This window comes from Dermacentor albipictus, chromosome 2 (assembly GCF_038994185.2).
Source record: "Dermacentor albipictus isolate Rhodes 1998 colony chromosome 2, USDA_Dalb.pri_finalv2, whole genome shotgun sequence".
In the NCBI taxonomy this organism is placed as follows: domain Eukaryota; kingdom Metazoa; phylum Arthropoda; class Arachnida; order Ixodida; family Ixodidae; genus Dermacentor; species Dermacentor albipictus.
Window position 1 is genome coordinate 17,568,489 of NC_091822.1, and position 20,955 is coordinate 17,589,443.

At 48.2% G+C, this 20,955-nt stretch overlaps 1 protein-coding gene across 1 annotated transcript in view; it reads right to left on the reverse strand.

Annotated features, from left to right (window-relative positions):
* Nucleotides 1-20,955, reverse strand: part of LOC135918446 (splicing factor 3B subunit 4-like) — a 187,264-nt gene that overhangs the window by 11,671 nt on the left and 154,638 nt on the right. The window contains exon 8 of the mRNA XM_070533498.1: nucleotides 17,439-17,555. Coding sequence (XP_070389599.1) covers nucleotides 17,439-17,555 — 117 coding nt within the window. The remainder of the gene's footprint in view (nucleotides 1-17,438; nucleotides 17,556-20,955) is intronic.

The following is a 20,955-nucleotide window of genomic DNA, read 5'->3' on the forward strand; positions in this document are numbered from 1 at the left end:
GTTAGTCGACACTTTGGCAACAACACAGGCAACGATGGCGAAAAGTCAAGCCTTGTAGCCGACATGTCTTCGCGGTTGCAGCAGCGCTGCCGAGCAACTTCTTCGCATTCCAAATGCCACACACTGTAGTCAACAGCAGATCCCTGTTGCATGCCAGCGCCGCCTTCTTCGTGTCACGTTCGATAGCACGGACGATGTCTAATTTTTCTTCTATGCTGAGCACCCAGCGTTTTTTTTTATCCGAGCTTCAGAACGACGCGAGTCCTTGCTTGCACGATGCCATTAACGCTCTCTGGGCACGGTGTCGAAATGATGTTGATGTGGCTTCACGTGCAAACGCACAGGGCGCTTGGAGGCCGTTATTCTGATCTCTGAGGCTTGTTGTTCTGCCGGCCCGCCCGATGGAGACGGTGCACCGCCATGTTTGCGCTACGAAAAGTTGAAACGCTACGTTTTAACTGATGCGTACGCAATAAGCTGGTACGGTTTATGCGGATACAAAACACATCATGTTCAATGGCCACTGAGTCGGGGATTTGACTTTACTACTTTTAAAACGAAACTACTGTTTAAGCGGGTAGGGTTTAACGAGGTTTTACTGTATTTATTGGGTGAACTTGTGCCCTCAAAAGCAATTTAAGTGTAAAGCACAACGACAGTGGCGAACACATTCAGCGATCATCTGAAATCTGATTAGCCGGTCAAGCGCGTCACCTTTTATACATCAGTCATAGAAGGTTCCAGAGTAATCGCAGGGACCTGCGTGTCTTTCAGAAAGTTCTACACCACTCGCATTGCACGAGGAAATCAAATTACACAAGGTTCGGTGACAACAGACAGCAGATAGAACCATCAATAACTTTCAAGAAACTTCCGATACATGCAAGCGCGTCCTGCGCTGTGCGATAACATTGGTTAGACAGTGAAGCGCGGTACGTCAACCGATGAAGATAAACAAGTACACATGTCACTATTTTAGAACCTCAATATAACGAAGTGTGTTTGTATGCAATTTCAATATAACGAAATTTCACTGCCGCCACAAAGGAATGCAGAGACAATAAATGGAAGCTTTTGCGGACGCAGATGGTCAAATGATTGAATTATAAGTGGCTGCTTGCAAACACAGCTGTCAAATCATGCTCAGCGAGAGAAGAGTGACTGCCGAAGTGGAGCCACATCATGTTCCGCATAAAGTCCAAGTGTAATAAGACTCTATTGCGCCCTGCACACTGTGTGCTTTAAGTAAGAGGGAAAGTGTGTGAGGTTGGCACAAGAAGGTGACTTCACGAGTTTCGCTTTCCCAAGCGAGCAAAGAGAAAGAGGGGGAGGGGAGTGTGGTCGCAGTAATGCGATCAAGAGCATGTAAAGGTGTTAATGAAGGGGTGGGTGGGGGGTGGATGGGGGTGTGTATGCTGGCACGCTTCTCAGTCATGGCTGCACATGGCTGTAAGTGCGGCTGAGCGCACGTACAGCGGCGCACCCTGCTCTAGACGTAACCTGCCCCTTGTACAAAGGGTGGGCGTGCCGAGATGACGTGGCATCATGTAAGTATTGGAGATTGTGTAATTTCTAGTTTCGGTGACCCATTTGAGCAAGAGACCAATGAGACATTCGCTCTCCGCTGCCAGCTCTTTTCATGATAGCTTCCTTTTTGCCACTGTGCACTTATCTTTTTATGATAATTGTAAGCTTCCAGACAGGATCTGACAATGTCTGCCGTATGCACTACAACCCATTTTTATTCTGTAAATTTCCTTCTCATGATCAGGGTCCCCTGTGAGTAATTGACCTAGGTAAAGGTACTCCTTCACAGACTCTAGAGGCTGACTGGCAATCCTGAACTCTTGTTCCCTTGCCCAGCTATTAAGAATTATCTTCAATTCTCTCTTACACTCTCTTAAGGGGGGAGGCTGCACTTGAAATACTACTTTTTTATTTGTGGACAGATCTGAACGAAACTTTCACACTTTGTGTATTTTAATATGCAGATTCTAAAAATATAATTAATTTTGCCATAGGACAAGTAGTTTCTGATATACTCTAAAAGCACTGTATAAGCTGGGTCTTTTGTTTGGAGGAAAATTATCATATAAACAGAAAACCCTAACACAGTAATTTGAGTATAAAGACTATCTAGAATGTTCAAGGAGTGTCATAAGGTATTAATCAATGTTCTAGGCTAATCTGAGCAAGAGTTAAAGCTCATCAAAGTTGTGAGAAAAAAATGCCATCTTGACATGTCAAACATGTGACCCATTTCAAAAACTTTTTGAGAAGAGTACTGCTTTGAAAAGGTGCATATTGCTTATTGTATACATTTCACTTTCTGGCAAAAAAAAAGAAAGAAATGCTGATAGCTGAAATAGGACAGAAGCTATTTTACCTTCAAAATTGGAAGTCTGTCAGAATTGTTGTTTTGAGAAATCAAGGAAAAACATTCTGCAACATCTTTATTGCGAACATAGCAATAAAATCTCAAGGAAATTCAACAGGGGCATAATCTGATGCATCCTATCTTTATGCCGCTTTTTGGCCAGCTTCCTTGTGCTCAAAGAGGCTTTTCGCTTCTTGCTGGAGTTAGCACTTCGATGGCCGTCTTTCTCCTTTGCTCGCTGAGATGCAGTGCCAGGAATACTCTGCTGCAGAATTGCAGTGGATGCAAGCAGGTTCCCAGTGTTGAAGCGTAAGACAGCTTCCCCAACAGCAGCTTGCACGGCAAAGAGAGATGCATGCTGTTCCTTTGAGACACTCCAAATCACTGCATGAAGGCTCTCATTCGAATTTTGTGTCTTGCCTCGCTGGTGTCTCTGAAGCAGGGTTTTTTCAGATAGCCGCGTATTTACAGGCAGCATTGCTTCTGCCACATGTTCTGGCAAGTTGTAGTGGTGCCTAGGTTCAGGCTCTCCCTTTACTCTCACAGCATTGTGACAACAGAACATTGTCAGAACATTGTCAGAACATTGCTGAGAGCCCGTACTCCTTGGCGGGGTCTTTGAAAGCATCACCACATTCTAGCTGCACCCGGGACACAGCACGAGTCCAAGGAACTCTTGTCCGATGGATAAATCCACGATTGCAAATTAAGTTCCACTGTCGTTGACGTCCTCTCTCGTGTCGACACTCAGCAGCTTGAACTTTCATTCCATTGCAGGCTGCGACGGCAGGCATGTTTTCCGGTGATCGCTGCGCGCTCACTACTTTCTTCAGTCGCGAAGGAAACGGTGCCTGCACGATCTGTGCCAACACGCATGGCGTGGGCGGACGAAGTGTTGATGCTAGACGTGCCGGTTTGCAGCTAGGAACTGGATCCGGTAGAATGTACAGGCAGACCAGCAACCGGCAACTCCGCGTGTATGACAGGCCTAGCCGCCTTCCGTCGCGCATTCCACAGCCGCTTGACGCGCAGTAGCCTTGAGACGAATCTTTTCCAGCCATCCGGGCAGCGAAATGAGCACCTTATCAAACGTTGTCGCGAAGCAAGCGGCTGAACAAACGTAGACAGCGGCGCGATGAAACCAGAGATAAATAAACATAGCGAAATGCGAGAGAGGTCGAGCGCGCGTCAAATAGCACCGGATCAATAGGAGCGAGGCGCGTGGGGGGTGTGAGCGCTTTGGCTAATCGGCGGCACGAACGCATCCTTCAGAAATGACGCGATAGCGTCGGTTTCCCTTCACCGACGCCATTTTGAACTGTCGCAAAATGCGCACAAAGAACACAGTTTCAAAACAAGCGCAATATGGCGGCCACCGCGTTCGCAAATGGCGACGGCACGAAGTTTGAACATTTTTGACCAAATTTTGCTCATTTCGCGTTAACGCTGGCTCCTTTAAGCACGATTTTTTATTATTTTCCGATTAAATTTAGCTACTAGATTTCGCGGAGGGATTCTTGAATGTATAAACGTAGCTAAAATGCACTTTTCCGAAAATAAATTATTTTGTGATTTTTTGCCGTTTCAAGACCCGCGTCCACCCTTAACTCTCTCTGTTAAGATTCTCAATCATTTGTTGCAACTCGTTCCCAGTGTTGCTGAACAGGACAATGTCATCTGCAAACCGAAGGTTGCTGAGATATTCTCAGTTGATCCTCACTGTTAAGCCTTCCCAGTTTAAGCGCTTGAATACTTCTTCCAAGCAGCCCTGTGCTTCACCCCTGTGCTTCAGCCCTACGCCAATACAATCTCCAGAGCGAATGCAGTCTTGGAGGCCACACCACGCTGCTAGCCCAAGCAGCATACTGCAGAGAGAGTGATAGAAGTGACAGCCATTGCACTGCCACGCTGAGTGTGGCTCGCCCGGGGAGGTGCAGCAAGGTACGGCTTGGGCTTGGCCTCTGAGATTGCACAGGGGAGATCTCGGGAGGCCACGCCCAGCTGCGCCTGCCTGTGCAGTATAGTAAGAAAGAGGTCAGTGGAGAAGTGTGATAGTGAGTTGCTGCTTGTGTGCATGGCGGTGAGAGAGAACAGTGCTGCTGCGGTGAACCAGCTCAGCTGTGCCAGCCTGTGCAAAGTGTTACAGTGAGACAGAGAAGTTTGACGGTGAACCGCTGCATGCGTACGCCTAGTGCCGAAGCGCAAAAAATCAGCACGCTGATGGGAGGCATGGCCTGTGTGCCCTTGCGCCTGCCCGCACGCCTGTTTGTCCATCCACCCGGCCATCCGTCCCAATTTGTATCTGTTTTCCTGCCTACCTAGCTCACTGAGGAGTTCGTACTTCACGCACTTTACGGGGGTTAGCTACCTATGTTTGTTTGTATGTAAGCTTGTATCTAATAATTTTTCTGCCTAACTCGGTCACTGCGTATTCAGTGATTGAATGGTTTGTGCAATGGGCTGCTGTGCTGAGGTAACAGGGTTCGAAAACAACCACCGGACCAACTTGGGTTAGTGATTATGTGGCAATGTGTACAATGTGCCGCTCTTCAACGAACCTCTTTCACTCAACATAGGTTGCTGCAAGACTGCATAGGTACAGCTGTTCGAAAAAACTCTGACGCTGACTTGGAGTACTGGGTGTGTGCCATTTGGTCTGTGCTGGTAAACTGCCAACTTGGCTCACTGGGTATGTGCCAGTAGGTCGGTGCCCCTCTTCTTCAATGAAGGCCTTTGATATTGTGGGGATGCACGACTTCCACGCGTCCCCTGATATGTCGTTTTCCTGCATGGCTCCCGTCTCCTGTTATCCGGCTTCGCCGCGTGGCCTGGCGCCTGCGGCGGTCGGTCGGCGGATGAAGCGCAGTACGAGAGATGATGCGAGTGTTGCGTTGCCAACACCACCTCACGGTGGGGTTACTTGGGCGCAAAAAGGAGAAGGCTCTTCCTCTTTGGCTGCGGGTCGGCAAGTGGCGCGGACGTTCTGCACGTGCGCCGATCCATGCTTCTGCGAGACTGTCTCGCGTGGCCTCCTTCGAACGCGCCACTGTTCGCGTGACCGTACGCGCGAACGACCAGGCGTTGGGATTCAGCATGGGGCGAACATATTCGCTTGCTATCCGGTCACAGTGAGTCGGACTTCCTAGATTTGTCGCGCGCCCATTGGCATGTTTTGTGGATATCAACTCGGCTAGCAGGCTCTGATTTATGAAAGCTGCAATAAACACCCTTGTGATTGTTTGCACGACTGTCTTGTCGTTCCTTTGTCCCAAGAGCACGGGTGAGAATCCCACAATACTAACGAAGGTAACTGGGAATGTGCCACTTTACAATAATGAAAAATTGGAGGACGCTTAAGCTTCGCCTTCAAGAGTGGAACGCGACAGCGTTCCCGTCGACCCGCCAAGGGGTATAAGACAATGCGCTACGGCAGAGCGATCACTTACGAGGCGCCCCGCATCGGACTTAGCGCCCACCTATCACGTGGTGAGCGTCGAGCAACGCAGCGTTCGGCGCGGCAACGAAACGTGCGCCTGAGCGAACGGAACGAACCAAAGAACTCGGTGTCTCGGAGGGGAAATGATCTACGCCAGCCAAACGTCGTGATCGGCACGGGCAGAGAGATAGATAGATAGTAATCTAAAGAAAGGAACGGCGCTTGATTCTGCAACCGGGAGCACGGCGAAGCGTCGTCAGGGGAGAGGGAGTCGGGACCGCGACGCGCCTGGCAGCGGTCCCAATGCGTGCGCGGCGCGCCTCCTGTCGGGGCAGCGCCGTACATTGAGAGGAGGGGGTCTTCTGTGTTTGCCGCAAGATGGCTCTGCGTGTGCGGAAAGCGCATAAGAAATGCAGCGGAAACGCACTTCGCAACTCGTGTAATTGCGACTTCTGTACGTTACATGTTCATAATTACCGATATACACCGCAGTATAACTTTCCACGGCTCGTTTCGAAGGCAACACCGCATTCACTAGAGGCGCATTTGTACCGCTTGGAAGCATCGAACTCGTGGCTGAGTGGTAGCGTCTCACACTCCGGAGACCCTGGTTCGATTCCTGCCCAGCCCACCTTGGAAGTTGCTTTTTATTTATGAAGTGCCTGCCATGATTTATCGCTCACGGTCAACGCCGCGGACGCCGACGACACCGGCTTTTCTGCGACACGAGCTCCTTAACGCTATCGCGTTAAAAAGACCCCTTAAACTCCTCCAATACTGAGCGGAATCAGACCCAGGTCACAAGCATTCCTCAAGGACAGCAACCTGACGCATTAGCAGGCTGCACCGCAAATTCATTGAATATACGCCACTTTTCGCTGAACACCTTTGATGCCAGTGCTCTGGTGGGCTACGCCATGAATTCACTGGGTATGTGCAACTCTTCTATGAACCTCTTGCCAACGTGGATCACCGAGTACATCCCAATGAGTGTGTGGCAAGCGAGGGACCACTTCTCAGAGTTCGCAGCCACCAGCGTACCACACTTCTAGTCTCAGAGGCCATGTGCGGACATCGCAGCAGTGCCACTAGATGGCGCAGCGCATCGCAGTGAGAGAGAGGAGTCCAGTTGCTGCATGACATGTTTCTCAGCGTTCGCACACACCGGCGTGCCATGCATTTCGGAGGCCATGCGCAGGCTTCCAGATGGTGCTAGATGGCCCCAAGTGTTCGTAGGGAAGCACAAAAGAGGAATCCTGCTGCAGTACAGGCAGGCAGTACAGGTAGGAATCTTGCTGCAGTACAGGCCTCACACATAACTCATTGTGTCACTATATTGATTCGATGCTCATGCATCACCGTTGACAGTCATTGTGACATGGTTTCTGCTGCAATTTTTTTTTTACGATATAAATGAGCCAAGTGCAAAGCAGGAGCAAAAGACAATCACATTAGAACAAAAGGCAGCTATTGTAATCACTACTGTGTTCGGTGCTAAAAAGTTTTGTGGTTTTATTAAAATTTTCATTGCATACGTAGTGTACACGCCGTGCACGCCAACGGACGCCCCACTGGTGGCGGCCTTGCGCAGAACACGCAGGAGAGGAGCCTGGCGCGTGCTGTAGTTTGTCGTGTCGTTGACCATGCTTCTCTGTCTTATTCACGTTTTCAGAGCAAGATAGGCAACACCATTCGCACGTGTGGGGTGGCCAAAGCTTCAGGGAATGTCGAAGAAGAATTGTTGCAGGGTGGGGGACTCAAATACCGGTGAAAACGTGCCGGCAATACGGTTCTAATCATCCTTGGCAAGGCCTCATCAGCGGGAGCAACGGTAGCAAAAATGGATCGTCGCTTCAAAGGGAAATTTCTTGTTCTCATCCTTTCTTTTGTCCCGTCATTTTTTTTTTTCCACTCGATCATAGTTAGACGGGTGAGCAACGAAGTTCGTCTGCAGTGCAGCATGATGTTTCAGACATTTCGCTAAAGTTCAAAATGCTGTTTGCCGCTTATATTGTTTTCCGCTTCTTTACCGCGTTGCGCTAGCTAGGCAGCACGACTGCACGAGCGCATTGCGTTGTATGTTAAAGCTACTGAAGTTTGCAAGAACTGAAATTGTTGGTTTCATGTGGCACGGTAAATCCTCGCACCAGCTGTCGTGCACTTCATGTTTTTACATCTATATTATGCGTGGCTTTGCACATGTTTAAGTGTTGCTAGTTGCTTCATGCCTTGTTTGTAAAGCGTATAAATCATGCTGTGTCTTATCGGAATGATACCAGGGAAGCGCTTCTTTAACAGCTTTCTTTTCGCCCGAGGGCATCTTAGATATTGTTTGCGTTTTTGGAAATGTGTTTAGAAAATATCGTAAAAACCGGACTATAGGTCGGACCGGAATATAGGTCGATCCCCCAACTAACGAATTCTAAAAATGAAAAAAATCTTTTTTAGTGGCAAAAGTACCGAAAGACATGACACCCTTACCTATAAACAAATGCGACTCAGCGGGTTGCACAATGGTGACAGTATTTATTTAAATGTTGCTCGCATGTGCACCTGGCCAAGTTTTTAGCGGTATCGCGCGAGCATCGATCCGCGTGCTTGTCAACACCGTATTAACGGCGCTGAGCAGCGAAACAAACGAGATACGCGCATGTGTACACATGCCCTTACTTTCGCTATTTTGCCGCTCCGTGCCGTGATGATAAAAGGTGCTGACAAACACGCGGGACGACGGTCGCGCGATACTGTTAAGAATTAGTCGGGTGTACAGTACACAGAAGGGCACGAAGTCTGCAAGCACTACTCCGAATCAGAGCAACACATTTGAACAGAGTCGGATGACGAGTGCTTCTCGCTGTCCAGTCTATAGGCGCGTGCGATCTCTACCGCTTTCAAACGAATGCATTCGACAACAGGCAGCGATCTTACACGCAGCTCTCGGACGGACTCCGCAACCTTGCCTTCCAGTTCTGCAGTCCGCTGCGATCCGGCCACGAAATGACGTTTTCTTTTGGTTGCTGCAAGTTGTAATACGTTGCTTTTGCCTCCGCCACTACCGAATGCTATTTTCGGATACTCCAAGTTCGCGCTGTGCCGTGGGCTTCCGCGAACTCAATCGCCTTTTTCGTGAAGGCGACGGTGAATTGACGTCGGCTTCCGCTCATTTTGAAACAAAATGAAAATGCAGCCTTTAATTAATATAACTTTGCGACAGTGGAAACGCAATATGCCGATGCCACAATGTCACCACGCCATAGAATAAAGAACCAATGCCGCGCTGCTGATGGTGGCGATGGCGAAGGCGACTGTTTACTTCATCAGCCCATTGTTGCAAGACTTCCGTAGTTTTTCCGCCAATGTTCGGTATATAAATCGAGGGTCGACTTTTCGCGATGGTTTTTGGAAAAAAAAGTTCAACCTATATTCCGGTTTTTACAGTAGGTAGTTCAGGGCGAGAATTGCTAATGGCTGCTGCATATGGTATTTTTGCTCCATTTCTCGCTGAAATGTTCGCGTCTCGTTTGGGAAGTCATCACACCTCGATGCTGCCTGAGCAAAGTTGACACGCCGAGTGATTTGTGTTTGTTTCACAACGTAGTCCCTTCTTGCATCTGAGTTTTGTACTCAACTGAATTCTTTCTTATACTTACGCTGCAGACGACTAAACTGGGCCTTGCCGCCAGCGCTCAACTACTTTAACTGGCGCTGCTCTGCCTTTAAATATAGCATGTGGCACCTCTCTCTAGTAATATAAAAAAGTACTGAAAAGTTAGTCAGCTTTTAGTTTTGTACGTTTCCAAGCAGCTTCCTTGGGGAATTTAAAATTGCACAAACTGCAGCAGGAACGGTAGTTCATCAGCGTATGCAGCAGAATTGCATCGGCGGTACAGCACTAACACGCGCTTTTATTAACCCGTGTGTTTGGTGACTTTGTTGGCTAATGTACGCGTTTATATCAATAAAGTGGCAATTACTCTCCTTGAGGCGACTTTGACTGCACTTATTCGGCAATGTCACATGTATTCATCGGCAGAAAAATCACAACGGTATATGCAGAGATTGCACCATGCGGATTTGTTTGATATAAGTCTGCACTAATGACAGATGCTTATTATTCAGGTACAGAAGCAGCATTACGGCAAGGGTAGAATAAAAAAAAGCATCGAGAGATCGCATCACTCAACAAAATTTATCGGCTAGTGAACATGAGCTCCACGTCATGTAAATGGGGCTCATGGCGTTTGTCTGCGGGACACATCTTGCACCTATGTGGACCATGTTGTCCCAAACACCGGTAACATTGTGTTCATACCCGCTCGCACAGAGGTCACCATCTTCCCAACAGCTGTCACCGCAGAAGAAGCAGCCTGGCACCCGAACAAAGGAGAAATCGCAGCCGCGAACTTTAGCCATCCTTGCTGCAAAGGGTTGTCGTCTGCTACTGCTTCCGCGTGTACTGTTGGAAGCGTCCAGTAGGTGGTTTTCAGTGACGCCTCTATAGGCGGTGCACGAGGTGTATAGTGGTTCGGCGGGCCACGCCGCCATCTACTACACTCTGCAGGGCATACAGTATTGCAGTAAACGGCAATAATGGATTTAACAAAGTTTGGCTCTCCATTAACCTATGTTATAATGCGGTTTGAGTGTATCAAATTTCTCCATATGTTGAGCAAATTTATAAACCCACAACAGTGCAGTGTGCAAAGGTGATGAAAAAAATGACCCATTTTATAGCAAACAAAATGCCCAGGGCTGGAAATGCCAAGCATATGCTAGCCTTTGATAAAGAATCTCTCAATTGCGACAGCAACAGGCTGCATTCTTTTAAAGAATCCCCGAAACACTTTTTTAACTAATTATAAAAACGGCCTCACTATCAAGGGGGACAGGAGTATTCAGCCCTAAAATGACTGAAACATTGAGTGTTCTGAAATTACATTTTAGGAAACCATCTATTATTCTCTTCATCTGCCAAGTTTCTGACTTCATACGTCAATATTTCAGCCATAGTACACTATGACAATCTACCCAGTAAACTGTGTAGGTGGCAAATACGTGCAAATACATGTAAAACTGCTGTGCGACTGGTTGCTCGAGGCACTTTGCGTGTACAGTGGAATCTCGATAAATGGAAATCACTTAAAGGGAAGCTGGAACGGTTTTCAATTTCCATGAATTGCTGGGATTGGGAAGAACAGACCTAATAATATACGGTTCCGAAATTTGTTTCTTCGTTTTCTTAATATAAGGGGCGGAAATCGCTTTCTAAATCACCCCCGCGGACACGCTCCCATCGCTTCCCGGAGCGTCAGGTGAGATGGTTGCCAGAGGAGAAAACCGGCGAGAGTGACGTCATTCGCGGGAACCGCGCTGCCAGACCAGCATGCTGGCATGCCTCTTTCCGTCCTGCGCTTTACTAAACGATGTTACGAGATCTGCCGCCACCGCCGCCGCTCATGTTTGTTTTCTTTTGCGATTTTCGTAAACTGTTCTTTCCTTCTGTGCTGCGTGAGTGCCTACAGCCAAGGGCGCCCAACATGCCCTCGTTCTGTGCAGCATTCAGCTGCGCGAACACAGGCGGGCGAGACTATGTGGTGTTTCACAGGTTCCCGAAGGAGAAGAAGCTTGCAGCACAGTGGGTCCGTGCGGTGAGGAGAGATAAGTTCGTGCCGACAAAATCAACTGTACTGTGCTCGGACCATTTGAATGATAGCCGCATAGCCTAACGACAAATGCGGAAACGCGTTGTTGCTAGCGTAGCTATACTCCGTTTTATACATCAGGTGCAACGCTGTGGAGGCTTGCGATACTTCTTGCAGTGGCTGCGTTGGCACTTAGAAAAAGTTTGGTGTTTCTTGACCCGATTTTTTGAGGAAATTTTCCATATGTCAGCTCAGTTCTGAATGAAAAAAAAAAATAATTTACCCATAGAAACAATCCCCGTACTTATACGGCTGCTAACATGTTCTTTTAAATCAATTTTCTTTTCGTCATTTTTTAATTGCAGCCCGTCGCGGCAGCTTCACGTGCATGCTCGCGCGAGCAAACGCCGCTGGCACTCTGCGAAACATAGATGGAAACGCGCACAGTAATAGATTTTGGTGACCGGACTTCGTGCGTAGCTTCCACAGCGTTGCACCTGAGGTATGAAATGGAGTATAGGCTTGCCTAGTGATGATGATGATGAAGCAACATTCACTGGGCCCGAAATAAATCGGTGGTGCACGCAGGCACCAGACGGGGTGGTTCCCTAGTTACGGGACCCATATGTTTCCAGCAGCTCCTGGCCTCTGTCCGTCAGTGCGAGCTGAATCGGTAGGGCGGGGCTGGATAACAAGGTCTCCCATCGCTCAAGGGGTTGGGGATTGGGGGTGTTGGTGGGAAGGGGAGGAGGGGGGGTCTTGAGTTCTGTGCACTCTGCCAAGACGTGCGGCAGGGTGCCCTTTTCTCTTCTGCAAAAAGGACAGAGCATATCGTATTCCGCAGGGTACATGCGGTTCATCAGTACGGGATGCGCAAGCGATCCCGCCTGCGCTTGACGCAGGATCGTCTGTTGTTGCCTGGTGAGTTTGGGGTGCGGTTCTGGCAGCCTGCACCTTTCTTCTCGGTACATCCGGGTAATGTCTCGAAAGCTGGTAACCGGGTGCGGTAGCTCTTCCGGCTCGTGCTCGGCCCGGATTGACATTTCTCGGGCATGGTAGTCGGCGATGATGTTGCCTGCTACCTGCGAGTGAGCCGGGACCCACATGAGCTCTATGGCTCTTCCCGGAGGCTTGTGCTTGGCTAGAATGGCTCGGGTCGCGGAGGAGATTACCCCCCTGCGGAAGCTTCTGTAGGCTGTCTTTGAGTCGGTGACTACGGTGCCCACGCTCGGCTGTGCGAGTGCGAGGGCTACGGCCGCTTCTTCGGCAACTGCGGGGTCTGTTGTCTTCAGGGACGCGCTGACGATCAGCCTCTCCTTTGAAGTAACCACCACGGCTGCACGGTCACTGTGTTTTCGGAGCGAGGCGTCCGCGTAGAGGACCCTGGGGTTCTCTTCTAGCTTACGGGCTAGGGTTTTGGCTCGTGCGGTGTGCCTCTCATCGTCCTTGCCTGGCGTCATGTTCCGGGGAAGGGGTTTTGTCTGAATTATCATTTTCCAGTCTTCTGGAAGGGCCGTCTTGATGGGTACTGGCTCGATCTGCCATCCTATCTTGCGTAGGACGGCTCGTCCGTGTTCCGTGTGACTGAGCCGGATTCTCTGATTAGAGAGGTGGGCTTCGATGAGCTCCTCCACCGTGTTGTGGGCCCCCATGTCTAGCAGTTTTTGCGTGGATGAGTATATGGGTATGCCCAGTGCTTGTTTCGTTGCCTTACGAAGCATCGCGTTTAGGGTGTCCCTATTCGCCTTCGTCAGCTGGAGATACGGGGCGGAGTAGGTAACCCGCGACACGACGAACGCGCGTACCAGGCGCATGGCATCGTCCTCTTTAGGGCCTCGGTTTCTGTTTGATACCCTCCGAATCATACCAAGTATCTGTTCAGATGTAGTCTTGATCTTTGTGATGGTGGCCTGTGCCTTTCCGTCGCTCTGAAGTAGTAGGCCGAGAATCCTAATCTGCTGTGTTGGCTTGATGGTCGTTCCGGCGATCGTGATAATCACGTTCGGCGGCAGCTCCTTCTTGGTTTTTCCCGGTTGGATCATGAGCAGCTCTGATTTCTGGGGAGCGCAGCTCAGTCCGCACGACTTTGCGTACTCGTGCACGGTCGTTGCCGCCCGCTGCAAGACTTCCTCCATCCAGGCATCGGATCCAGCTCGGGCCGTCCACAGCGTAATATCGTCGGCGTAGAACGCGTGGTCCACGCCTTCGATTTGCTTGAGTAGACTGGGCAGGGGCAGCAGGGCCAGATTGAAGTGCAGGGGCGACAAGACCGATCCCTGAGGGGTGCCCCTATCGCCGAGCTCGACAGGGTCCGACTTCTCCTCCCCTATCCTGATGGTCGCCGTTCGGTTTGACAGAAAATCTTTTATGTAGCCGAATGTCTTTCTGCCACACCGGGTTTTGTTTAGATTCTGCAACACGCTCGCGTGGGACACGTTGTCAAACGCTCCCTTCAGGTCGAGGACGAGTATCCCGCGCGGCGCATGCCTCGTTGCCGGCTTGACGACCAGTTCGTGAAGTTGGATCATTACGTCTTGGGTGCTGAGATGTTGCCTGAAGCCATACATCGTTTCTGGCATCTGATCCGTTTCTTCGAGGTGCTTTTGCAACCGGCGAAGGACCATGCGCTCCATCACCTTCCCCACGCAGGATGTGAGGGAGATGGGCCGCATGTTGTCTATCGTGAGGGCTTTGCCGGGCTTTGGAATGAAGCGGACCTCGGCGTCCTTCCATTCCTTCGGCAACTGCGAGCTCTCCCAGGCTTCGTTAATGTGCTCTAGGAGGCCGCGGGCCGCTGTACCGCTCATGTTACCGAGTAATTTGTAAGTTATGGCGTCCCTGCCGGGTGCACTTCTCTTGTTACTGTCATCTATAGCTGTCCACAGCTCCATCCAGCGATAACTGCAACCGTACGTCGAATGCCTAGTGACATTCGACGTACGGTTGCAGTTATCGCGCTTACCACAAGGCGGTGCTAAAACTGCCTAATATCTTTATGTCAACACTAGCATGGAGCACGCATGCCGATTCTTGATCGAGCCACAATCACAGTCGTCGAACCATAGTCTGAATGTCGCACATATAATCCCCCTGACCATCTCGGTCTGGATGTGTATGATAAGCAACTTCCATGACTGTACCTCGCAGCTCTGCATGTGCGCGCTTTGAAACGCGACACTTATGTTCGCGATCGTGTATCAGCACTAAAAAACCACGGGACTTTAGACAAGCAGCGGCAAGGTGCTTGACATCGCGGAATTGCACCCGTGTTTACAATCTAATGAGAAGTTAGTGCTTCGGCATTCTTCCAGCAGCAAGTTCCCAGTGACACTTTAGTGCATTTTTTCTCCCGTCATTGGAACGTGCAGCTACATGAAAAAAAAAAAGCATACGTAACAGCTAAGATTTCCAGCGCGCGAGAAGGTGTACACATCGCTTTCACTTTTGGCACACTCAACATCGTCGTTGCTGCCATCGTTTTCCGTATCAGCTGTCGGTTCGAACATGTATGGCGAAAATACAAGCTGTCCGAGACAGCAAGAACGTTCCATAATGCTTACGACTCAGCTATGCAGCCAGAACAGAACAGCGTGCTACGCTCTCAAACGGCGGCGCCGACCGGCGACTGCCGCCACTGACGTCACAGCGGCTCCGACCAATCATGGGCAACAGCGGCGTTCGCGCGATACCCCGAGGCGCTGGTGCGCGTTTTCATGAAAAAACAGCCGCTTGCGCTTGTTTCCGCCCTTTTTCAACCAGGTATTCGTGTTCAGGGGACTCAAAACTGTAGAATACCGTAGACAACTCATTTTTTTCGAAAAGTGTTTCAGCTTCCCTTTAAGGGGGGTCATGGGCTGTGGTGATTATTTCCTGCATCTTATGGCCGAATCTGATGAAAATAAACAAGCTTGCTTAGTTTTTTGTGGTGATTTCAAATATGCAATAATTTTTCTTGTAGGTCCATTAGTTCAGGAGATTGACAGTGCTGTCACTATTGTTTCCGGAGACAACAGAAAAAAAACTGCTCAGCAGAAAGTGAATTTTATTGCATAGCTAGATACTATAATGTGCAATAACTGCAATGCTGCAAAATGTTTTCAAATGAAATTGCTAATTAGCCATTCTGCAGGTGATCAAAATTCTTTTCTTGTCCTAAGGCTACCACACCAAAAGAAAATTAATAATATTGTTACATGTGGAAAGACACAGACGAAAGATGCTATTTACACGCTATATACACTGGAGCCAGGCAGCCATGCTGACACTCGCTCGTGCCAAGGGCACCGACCAACTTCTTCGTCGTTCTCGCGGCGGCTCGTCTCTTGAGCATCACTCCATGATATCGTAATATCACCCCCCGGCGGCAAAAGCACCGTCACGGTGCTGTTAAATATCCAAGGTATATGGAGAGTTGTAGGGCTTGAGTCAGGCAATGTGGACAACGTCACTGGTTATCACAGAGGAGGACGTGGTGGGCATGGCTAGAACGATTTCATAGGTGACATTGGTCACTTTGCGTATCACGCGATATGGGCGTGTGTAACAGGAAAGCAGTTTTTCACAAAGGACTACTTTATGCGATGGTGACCAAAGCAACACGAGGGCGCCGGGCACAGAATGGATATCACGGTGATGGAGGTCGTAGCATTGTTTCTGTTTGTCTTGAGACACTTGTAGACGAGCACGCGCAAGTTGGCGAGCATGGTCAGCATGGGCGATTGTATCACGGGCATAATCGCTAGTTGAAGCTGTGGCGGATGGAAGCACAGTGTTCAGTGGTAGCGTTGGTTCGCGGCCATACAATAGGTAAAACGGGGAAAAGCCAGCAGTTCCGAGACGGGAAGAGTTGTATGCAAAGGTAATGTAAGGTAGAGCCAGGTCCCAGTCACGGTGGTCGTCTGAAATTTTTTGGATAGCATGTCTGTAAGGGTGCGGTTCAAACGCTCAGTGAGGCCGTTCGTTTGAGGGTGGTAGGAGGTAGTAAATTTATGCTGTATTGAGCAGGCACGCATGATGAAGAGTCGGCATTTTGTTTAAGATTGAACCTCCGATAGTGCAACGGCCTCTGTTGCGAAGCCTGCTGCTCTGTATGTTGTCATCGGACTTGCAGCAGTGAACAATCTTCTCGGCGTTTTCTCATGCGATATTTGGGGTGGTTCTGCATAGCTGGGGCGGAGCGATCAGGATTACGGTCTCGCTACTAAACTGACTGTGGTTTGCGAGATCGGCGGTAAAGTTGCATCGGGATTGAGCTCGCGGAGAATTGAGGGCCCGAAAACATGTAATCCTTTTGAAGTGAACGTTCTTGCAGTGCGTGCTATATTGTTGACCGGCAACTGCCAAACGGCCATGAATTATACGTAGTGCCTACTGATAGCTTTTGGTGCCGTTTCAAACTTTCTTTTAATATACCAGTTGTGAAATGTTTTTTGTTTTCTCAAAACCACAATTTTGATGATGATGCTGTATTGAAGGTGCATTATCTCTGCTTCTACTTGTGCTATCATTGTAATTCATTGTATTTCCTGAAAGGCAAAGCTGTGTAGAGCGCAAATTTATAAAAGTTGCAGTCATGAGAAAACTAAAAAAAAATGTCTTTTTTTTGTAGTTAGATTTCCCTTACTGAAGTTTGCAATCTTCTCATTTGACATTATATTGGGTTAGAACGCCATACTTGCTAATTTCTACGCTTTGTTAGTTCCACATCATTTTCGCATGTCAATATTTATTATGCCATATATAGTTTGGTATATAGCTCACCTCCAAGCAAATTATGCAATTAAGCTGAATTTCTTCAATTTCTGGAAAGTTATTTACTGCACAAGAAAACTGGATGTATATTTAAAACTAGCACATTGAAATAAATAAAATCAGCAAGTTTCATCAAAATTGATCAAGAATTAAAAAATTTCCAGGTGCAGCGTTCCCCCTTAAGTTCAGTGCATCGAGTTTCAACAGCGGAGCGTGCAAGCTTCAAACTCACCCATCTGCGAAGGTGGCAGAGGTGGCATCCGGTCTGGTGGTGGTGGTGGGGGTGCCCCCGGTGGAGGCGGCATCATGCCGAATGGCGGCTGGTGCATTGGTGGCGGTGGCATGCCCACTGTAAGAGGACACAAATAGGCATGCTGAGACACCGCATACAGGGACAGACCACAGGGGGCACTGGTGTATGCTCAGCTACCCAGCAGATTTGCAAGTTGGTTGACGTCTGTCTTGCAGTTTGAACCAGCACTATGGAAAGGAGACAAGGTTTTGCTTCCTCCTTTAAGTACCTTGTCCTGGCTTGTGACAGTGGTCATTCAAAGTGAACACTCAGTTCTAGGGGTGTGTGACATTAGAATATAACTGAATCGATTTGAATAGTGAATGTTCGAATGATTCGATTTGCGAATTAAATATCTATTACTTGAAGTTCAAGAGAACAGACCGGTGGGCTAGTTGGTACTGCATAACTTGAGGCAAAGCACAAAAAAACACGAGGGAAAGAGAACCACTGCGTCCTCTCTGCCTTCTCTTGTCCTTGTGCTTTTTGCATTTTATTACAAGTGATCTACTACAGTAAAGCCTTGTTAAAGCGTACCTGCTTAAACAGTAGTTTTGTTTTAAAAGTAGTAAAGTCAAATCCTGGACTAAGCAGCCATTGAACATAACATGCTTTGTATCCGCATAAACCGTAGCAGCTTATAGCATACGTATCGGTTAACACGTAGCGTTTCAACTTTTCGTCGCACAAACACGGCAGTGCGTCGTCTCCATCACAACAAAGAACAACAAGCCTCAGAGATCGGAACGGCGTCCAAGCGCCCTGTGCACTTGCGCATAAAGCCACATCAACATCATCATTTCGGCGCCGTGCCAGAGAGCGTTGTGGCGTCGTCCAAGTGAGAACTTGCGTCATGCCAAAACTAGGATAAAAACAACGCCGGGTGCTTAGCATAGAAGAAAAATTAGACATCGTTCGTGCTATCGAACGTGACGCGAAAAGTCGTCGCTGGCACACAACAAGATTCTACTGTTGACTACGGTAGGTGGCATTTGGAATGCGAAGAAGTTGCTCGGCAGTGCTGCTGCGACCGTGAAGAGATGTCGGCTATGAGGTTCGACTTTTCACCATCGGTACCTCTGTTATTGCCAAAGTGTTGGCTAGCAACAGTGATGAGGACGACACGGAAAGCCACAGCACGGGCGATTCAAGCCTGACAGTGGTAGAAGCTGTGCATTACGTCAGCCTCATGAATGCAATTGTCACGACGAGAACAGCACCCCGGAATGAAAAGGTGCCCCACGACTTCTGCAATGCTACCGTGCCTGTGCACGAAGAATATGCAACGCCAACTAGGAATCTGCCATGCAAGTGTTTGCCGAGAAGAGGGGGCTGGCTGAAAAGCTGGCTCACAGCTTCAGCAAGTTTGAGGCCGCTGTTGTCGCTGCTAGGCCGCCACGGCATCAGACGAAAATAACATGTTTGTCGCGCAAAGTAAATAAATACTGCATGTTTTCTCCCCTTTCATCGCACTCTCTCCGAGTTCCGTTTTTGACAAGTAAGTGGGCGATCTCATGCTATTTTGGTTAAACAGTACTACTTTTAGTACACACCGTATTTACTTGCATAATGATCGCACTTTCTTGTCAGAAAAAATTGATGCAAATCCAGTGGTGCGATCATTACGCGGGTTAAATTTCTTTTCCGAAAAAAGAAAAATTTTTTTTTCGTCCCGCATTTGCTGCGGGATGCGGGTGCGGGACACCAAAACAGAAATGGTGGCCGGTGGAGCAAGCCGAACGCACCGAACGCGATTTCTTTTTTCTTCTCGTGAGTACATTATGTGCACTGAAACAGTTTCTTCCGCATCAGTAATGAATAATATTGTTAATATCGGCAAGTTTGCGGCAATAACGTAGCCATGTCTACTTTGAGGGGGCAGAAACAGATGGGCGCGCTTAGCTGCCAGTGACATGGAAACACATGGCGGAAACTGTGGCATCTGTCTTCACTACTATCCTAATACCGCACGTTTGCACTAAGGTTGGGTGAATATCCTAGCTGTGTTACAACCGTTGGCGTATGAATAAGGTACAATTTTAATGTATCAGTGTAAACGTGGCTACTATCGTTGCCGCTCACGATTAGTTGCGTGCCCACGGGCAGATGAGAAGAATCAAAAGGCGCCTTTTTTTGTTGTTGTTGACCACAACCATTATATAGCCTACACGTAATAAAGGCAAGTACCTCTTTTTGTCATGGAAATGCGGAAAGCGATGAAACTAATGAAATGAGGCATCTACTTAAGTATGTTTGGCGTGTGCAGACTGCTTGGTTTGTCTTGAAGAGTCGTTTGCGTAGCATTTGACAAATGGTAGGCGCGATCATTATTAGCTAGACTTGGCACACGACACATCGCTGCGGCAAGTTCAGGGTGCGATCATTACACGGGAAATAAAAAAATCAAATTTTGACGACGAAATTCAGGGGTGCAATCATTATGCGAGTAAATATGGTACTTTTTCCGAGCTCCGGCCAACTACGGTTTAACGAGGTTTCACTGTACTTGATTTTTCGAATATTAGGTGCAGAGACCCGTGCAGTGTCACATGTAGTATGTGATGCGGAGCCCCTCGTGTTCGATGCCGCCCAAGTGAGCATTTCACTTCGTTTTCGGTGCAAAAGCAGTGTTGAGGGTGCTACAGATGGGCCACGGCACCCTTGGACAAAATTGATGTATTATACATTGCTCTTAAGTACACCACTAATATGCGAGTAGGATGTTTGCAAAACACTTGTAAACACTGTAACCAATTGATGTAAGATATAAATTATTATATCAAATTTGTCCACTTTCCATGTTTTAATGGATGTAGTTTACACAACTGTGATATCTGTTCTTGGTGCAGAGTTACGGATTTGTTAACTTTGTGGTTCTCTTTTTTTCAACCTTGCCAATATTTGGCAATGTTCATAAAACAATTCAGGTCATAAATCAAAATTCTGCTTCCAACAGTCATTAGAATTTAACAAGTGCTTGAAGGCTATTTCTGAGCTACATTTTAGCATGGCATACCTGCCAACCTACAGACTGAAATTTGTACACTCACAACCTGTGGGTGGGGTGGGGGGGTGTAGCAGCCGCCGGGACAGACTTTTTCTTTTTTAATGTTTCAAGATCTATCTTTATTTGCGTTTTTCACAACCACATGTCCAATGTGTAATTTCAGTCTTGTTGGAAAAAAGCTCCATTGAGTCACTACTTTTGCAGCAATCTTGCTGTAGCAGGCTTTGGTTGTTTGAGAAACATATTTATTTATTTATTTGAGTACCCTAAGGGCCCGTGAGGGCATTACATGGGGGGGGGGGGGGGGATGAAAAAGTTCAAGCGTAAGTGCAATGTGTACAATGCAAATAATATAGGAAGGTATTAGGAACAGTAATAAAACAATTAGTGTAAGTTTGTTTCAATCAAGTTCCAATCTGGTGTCCTTTTACCAATAGGAGACTTTTCAGA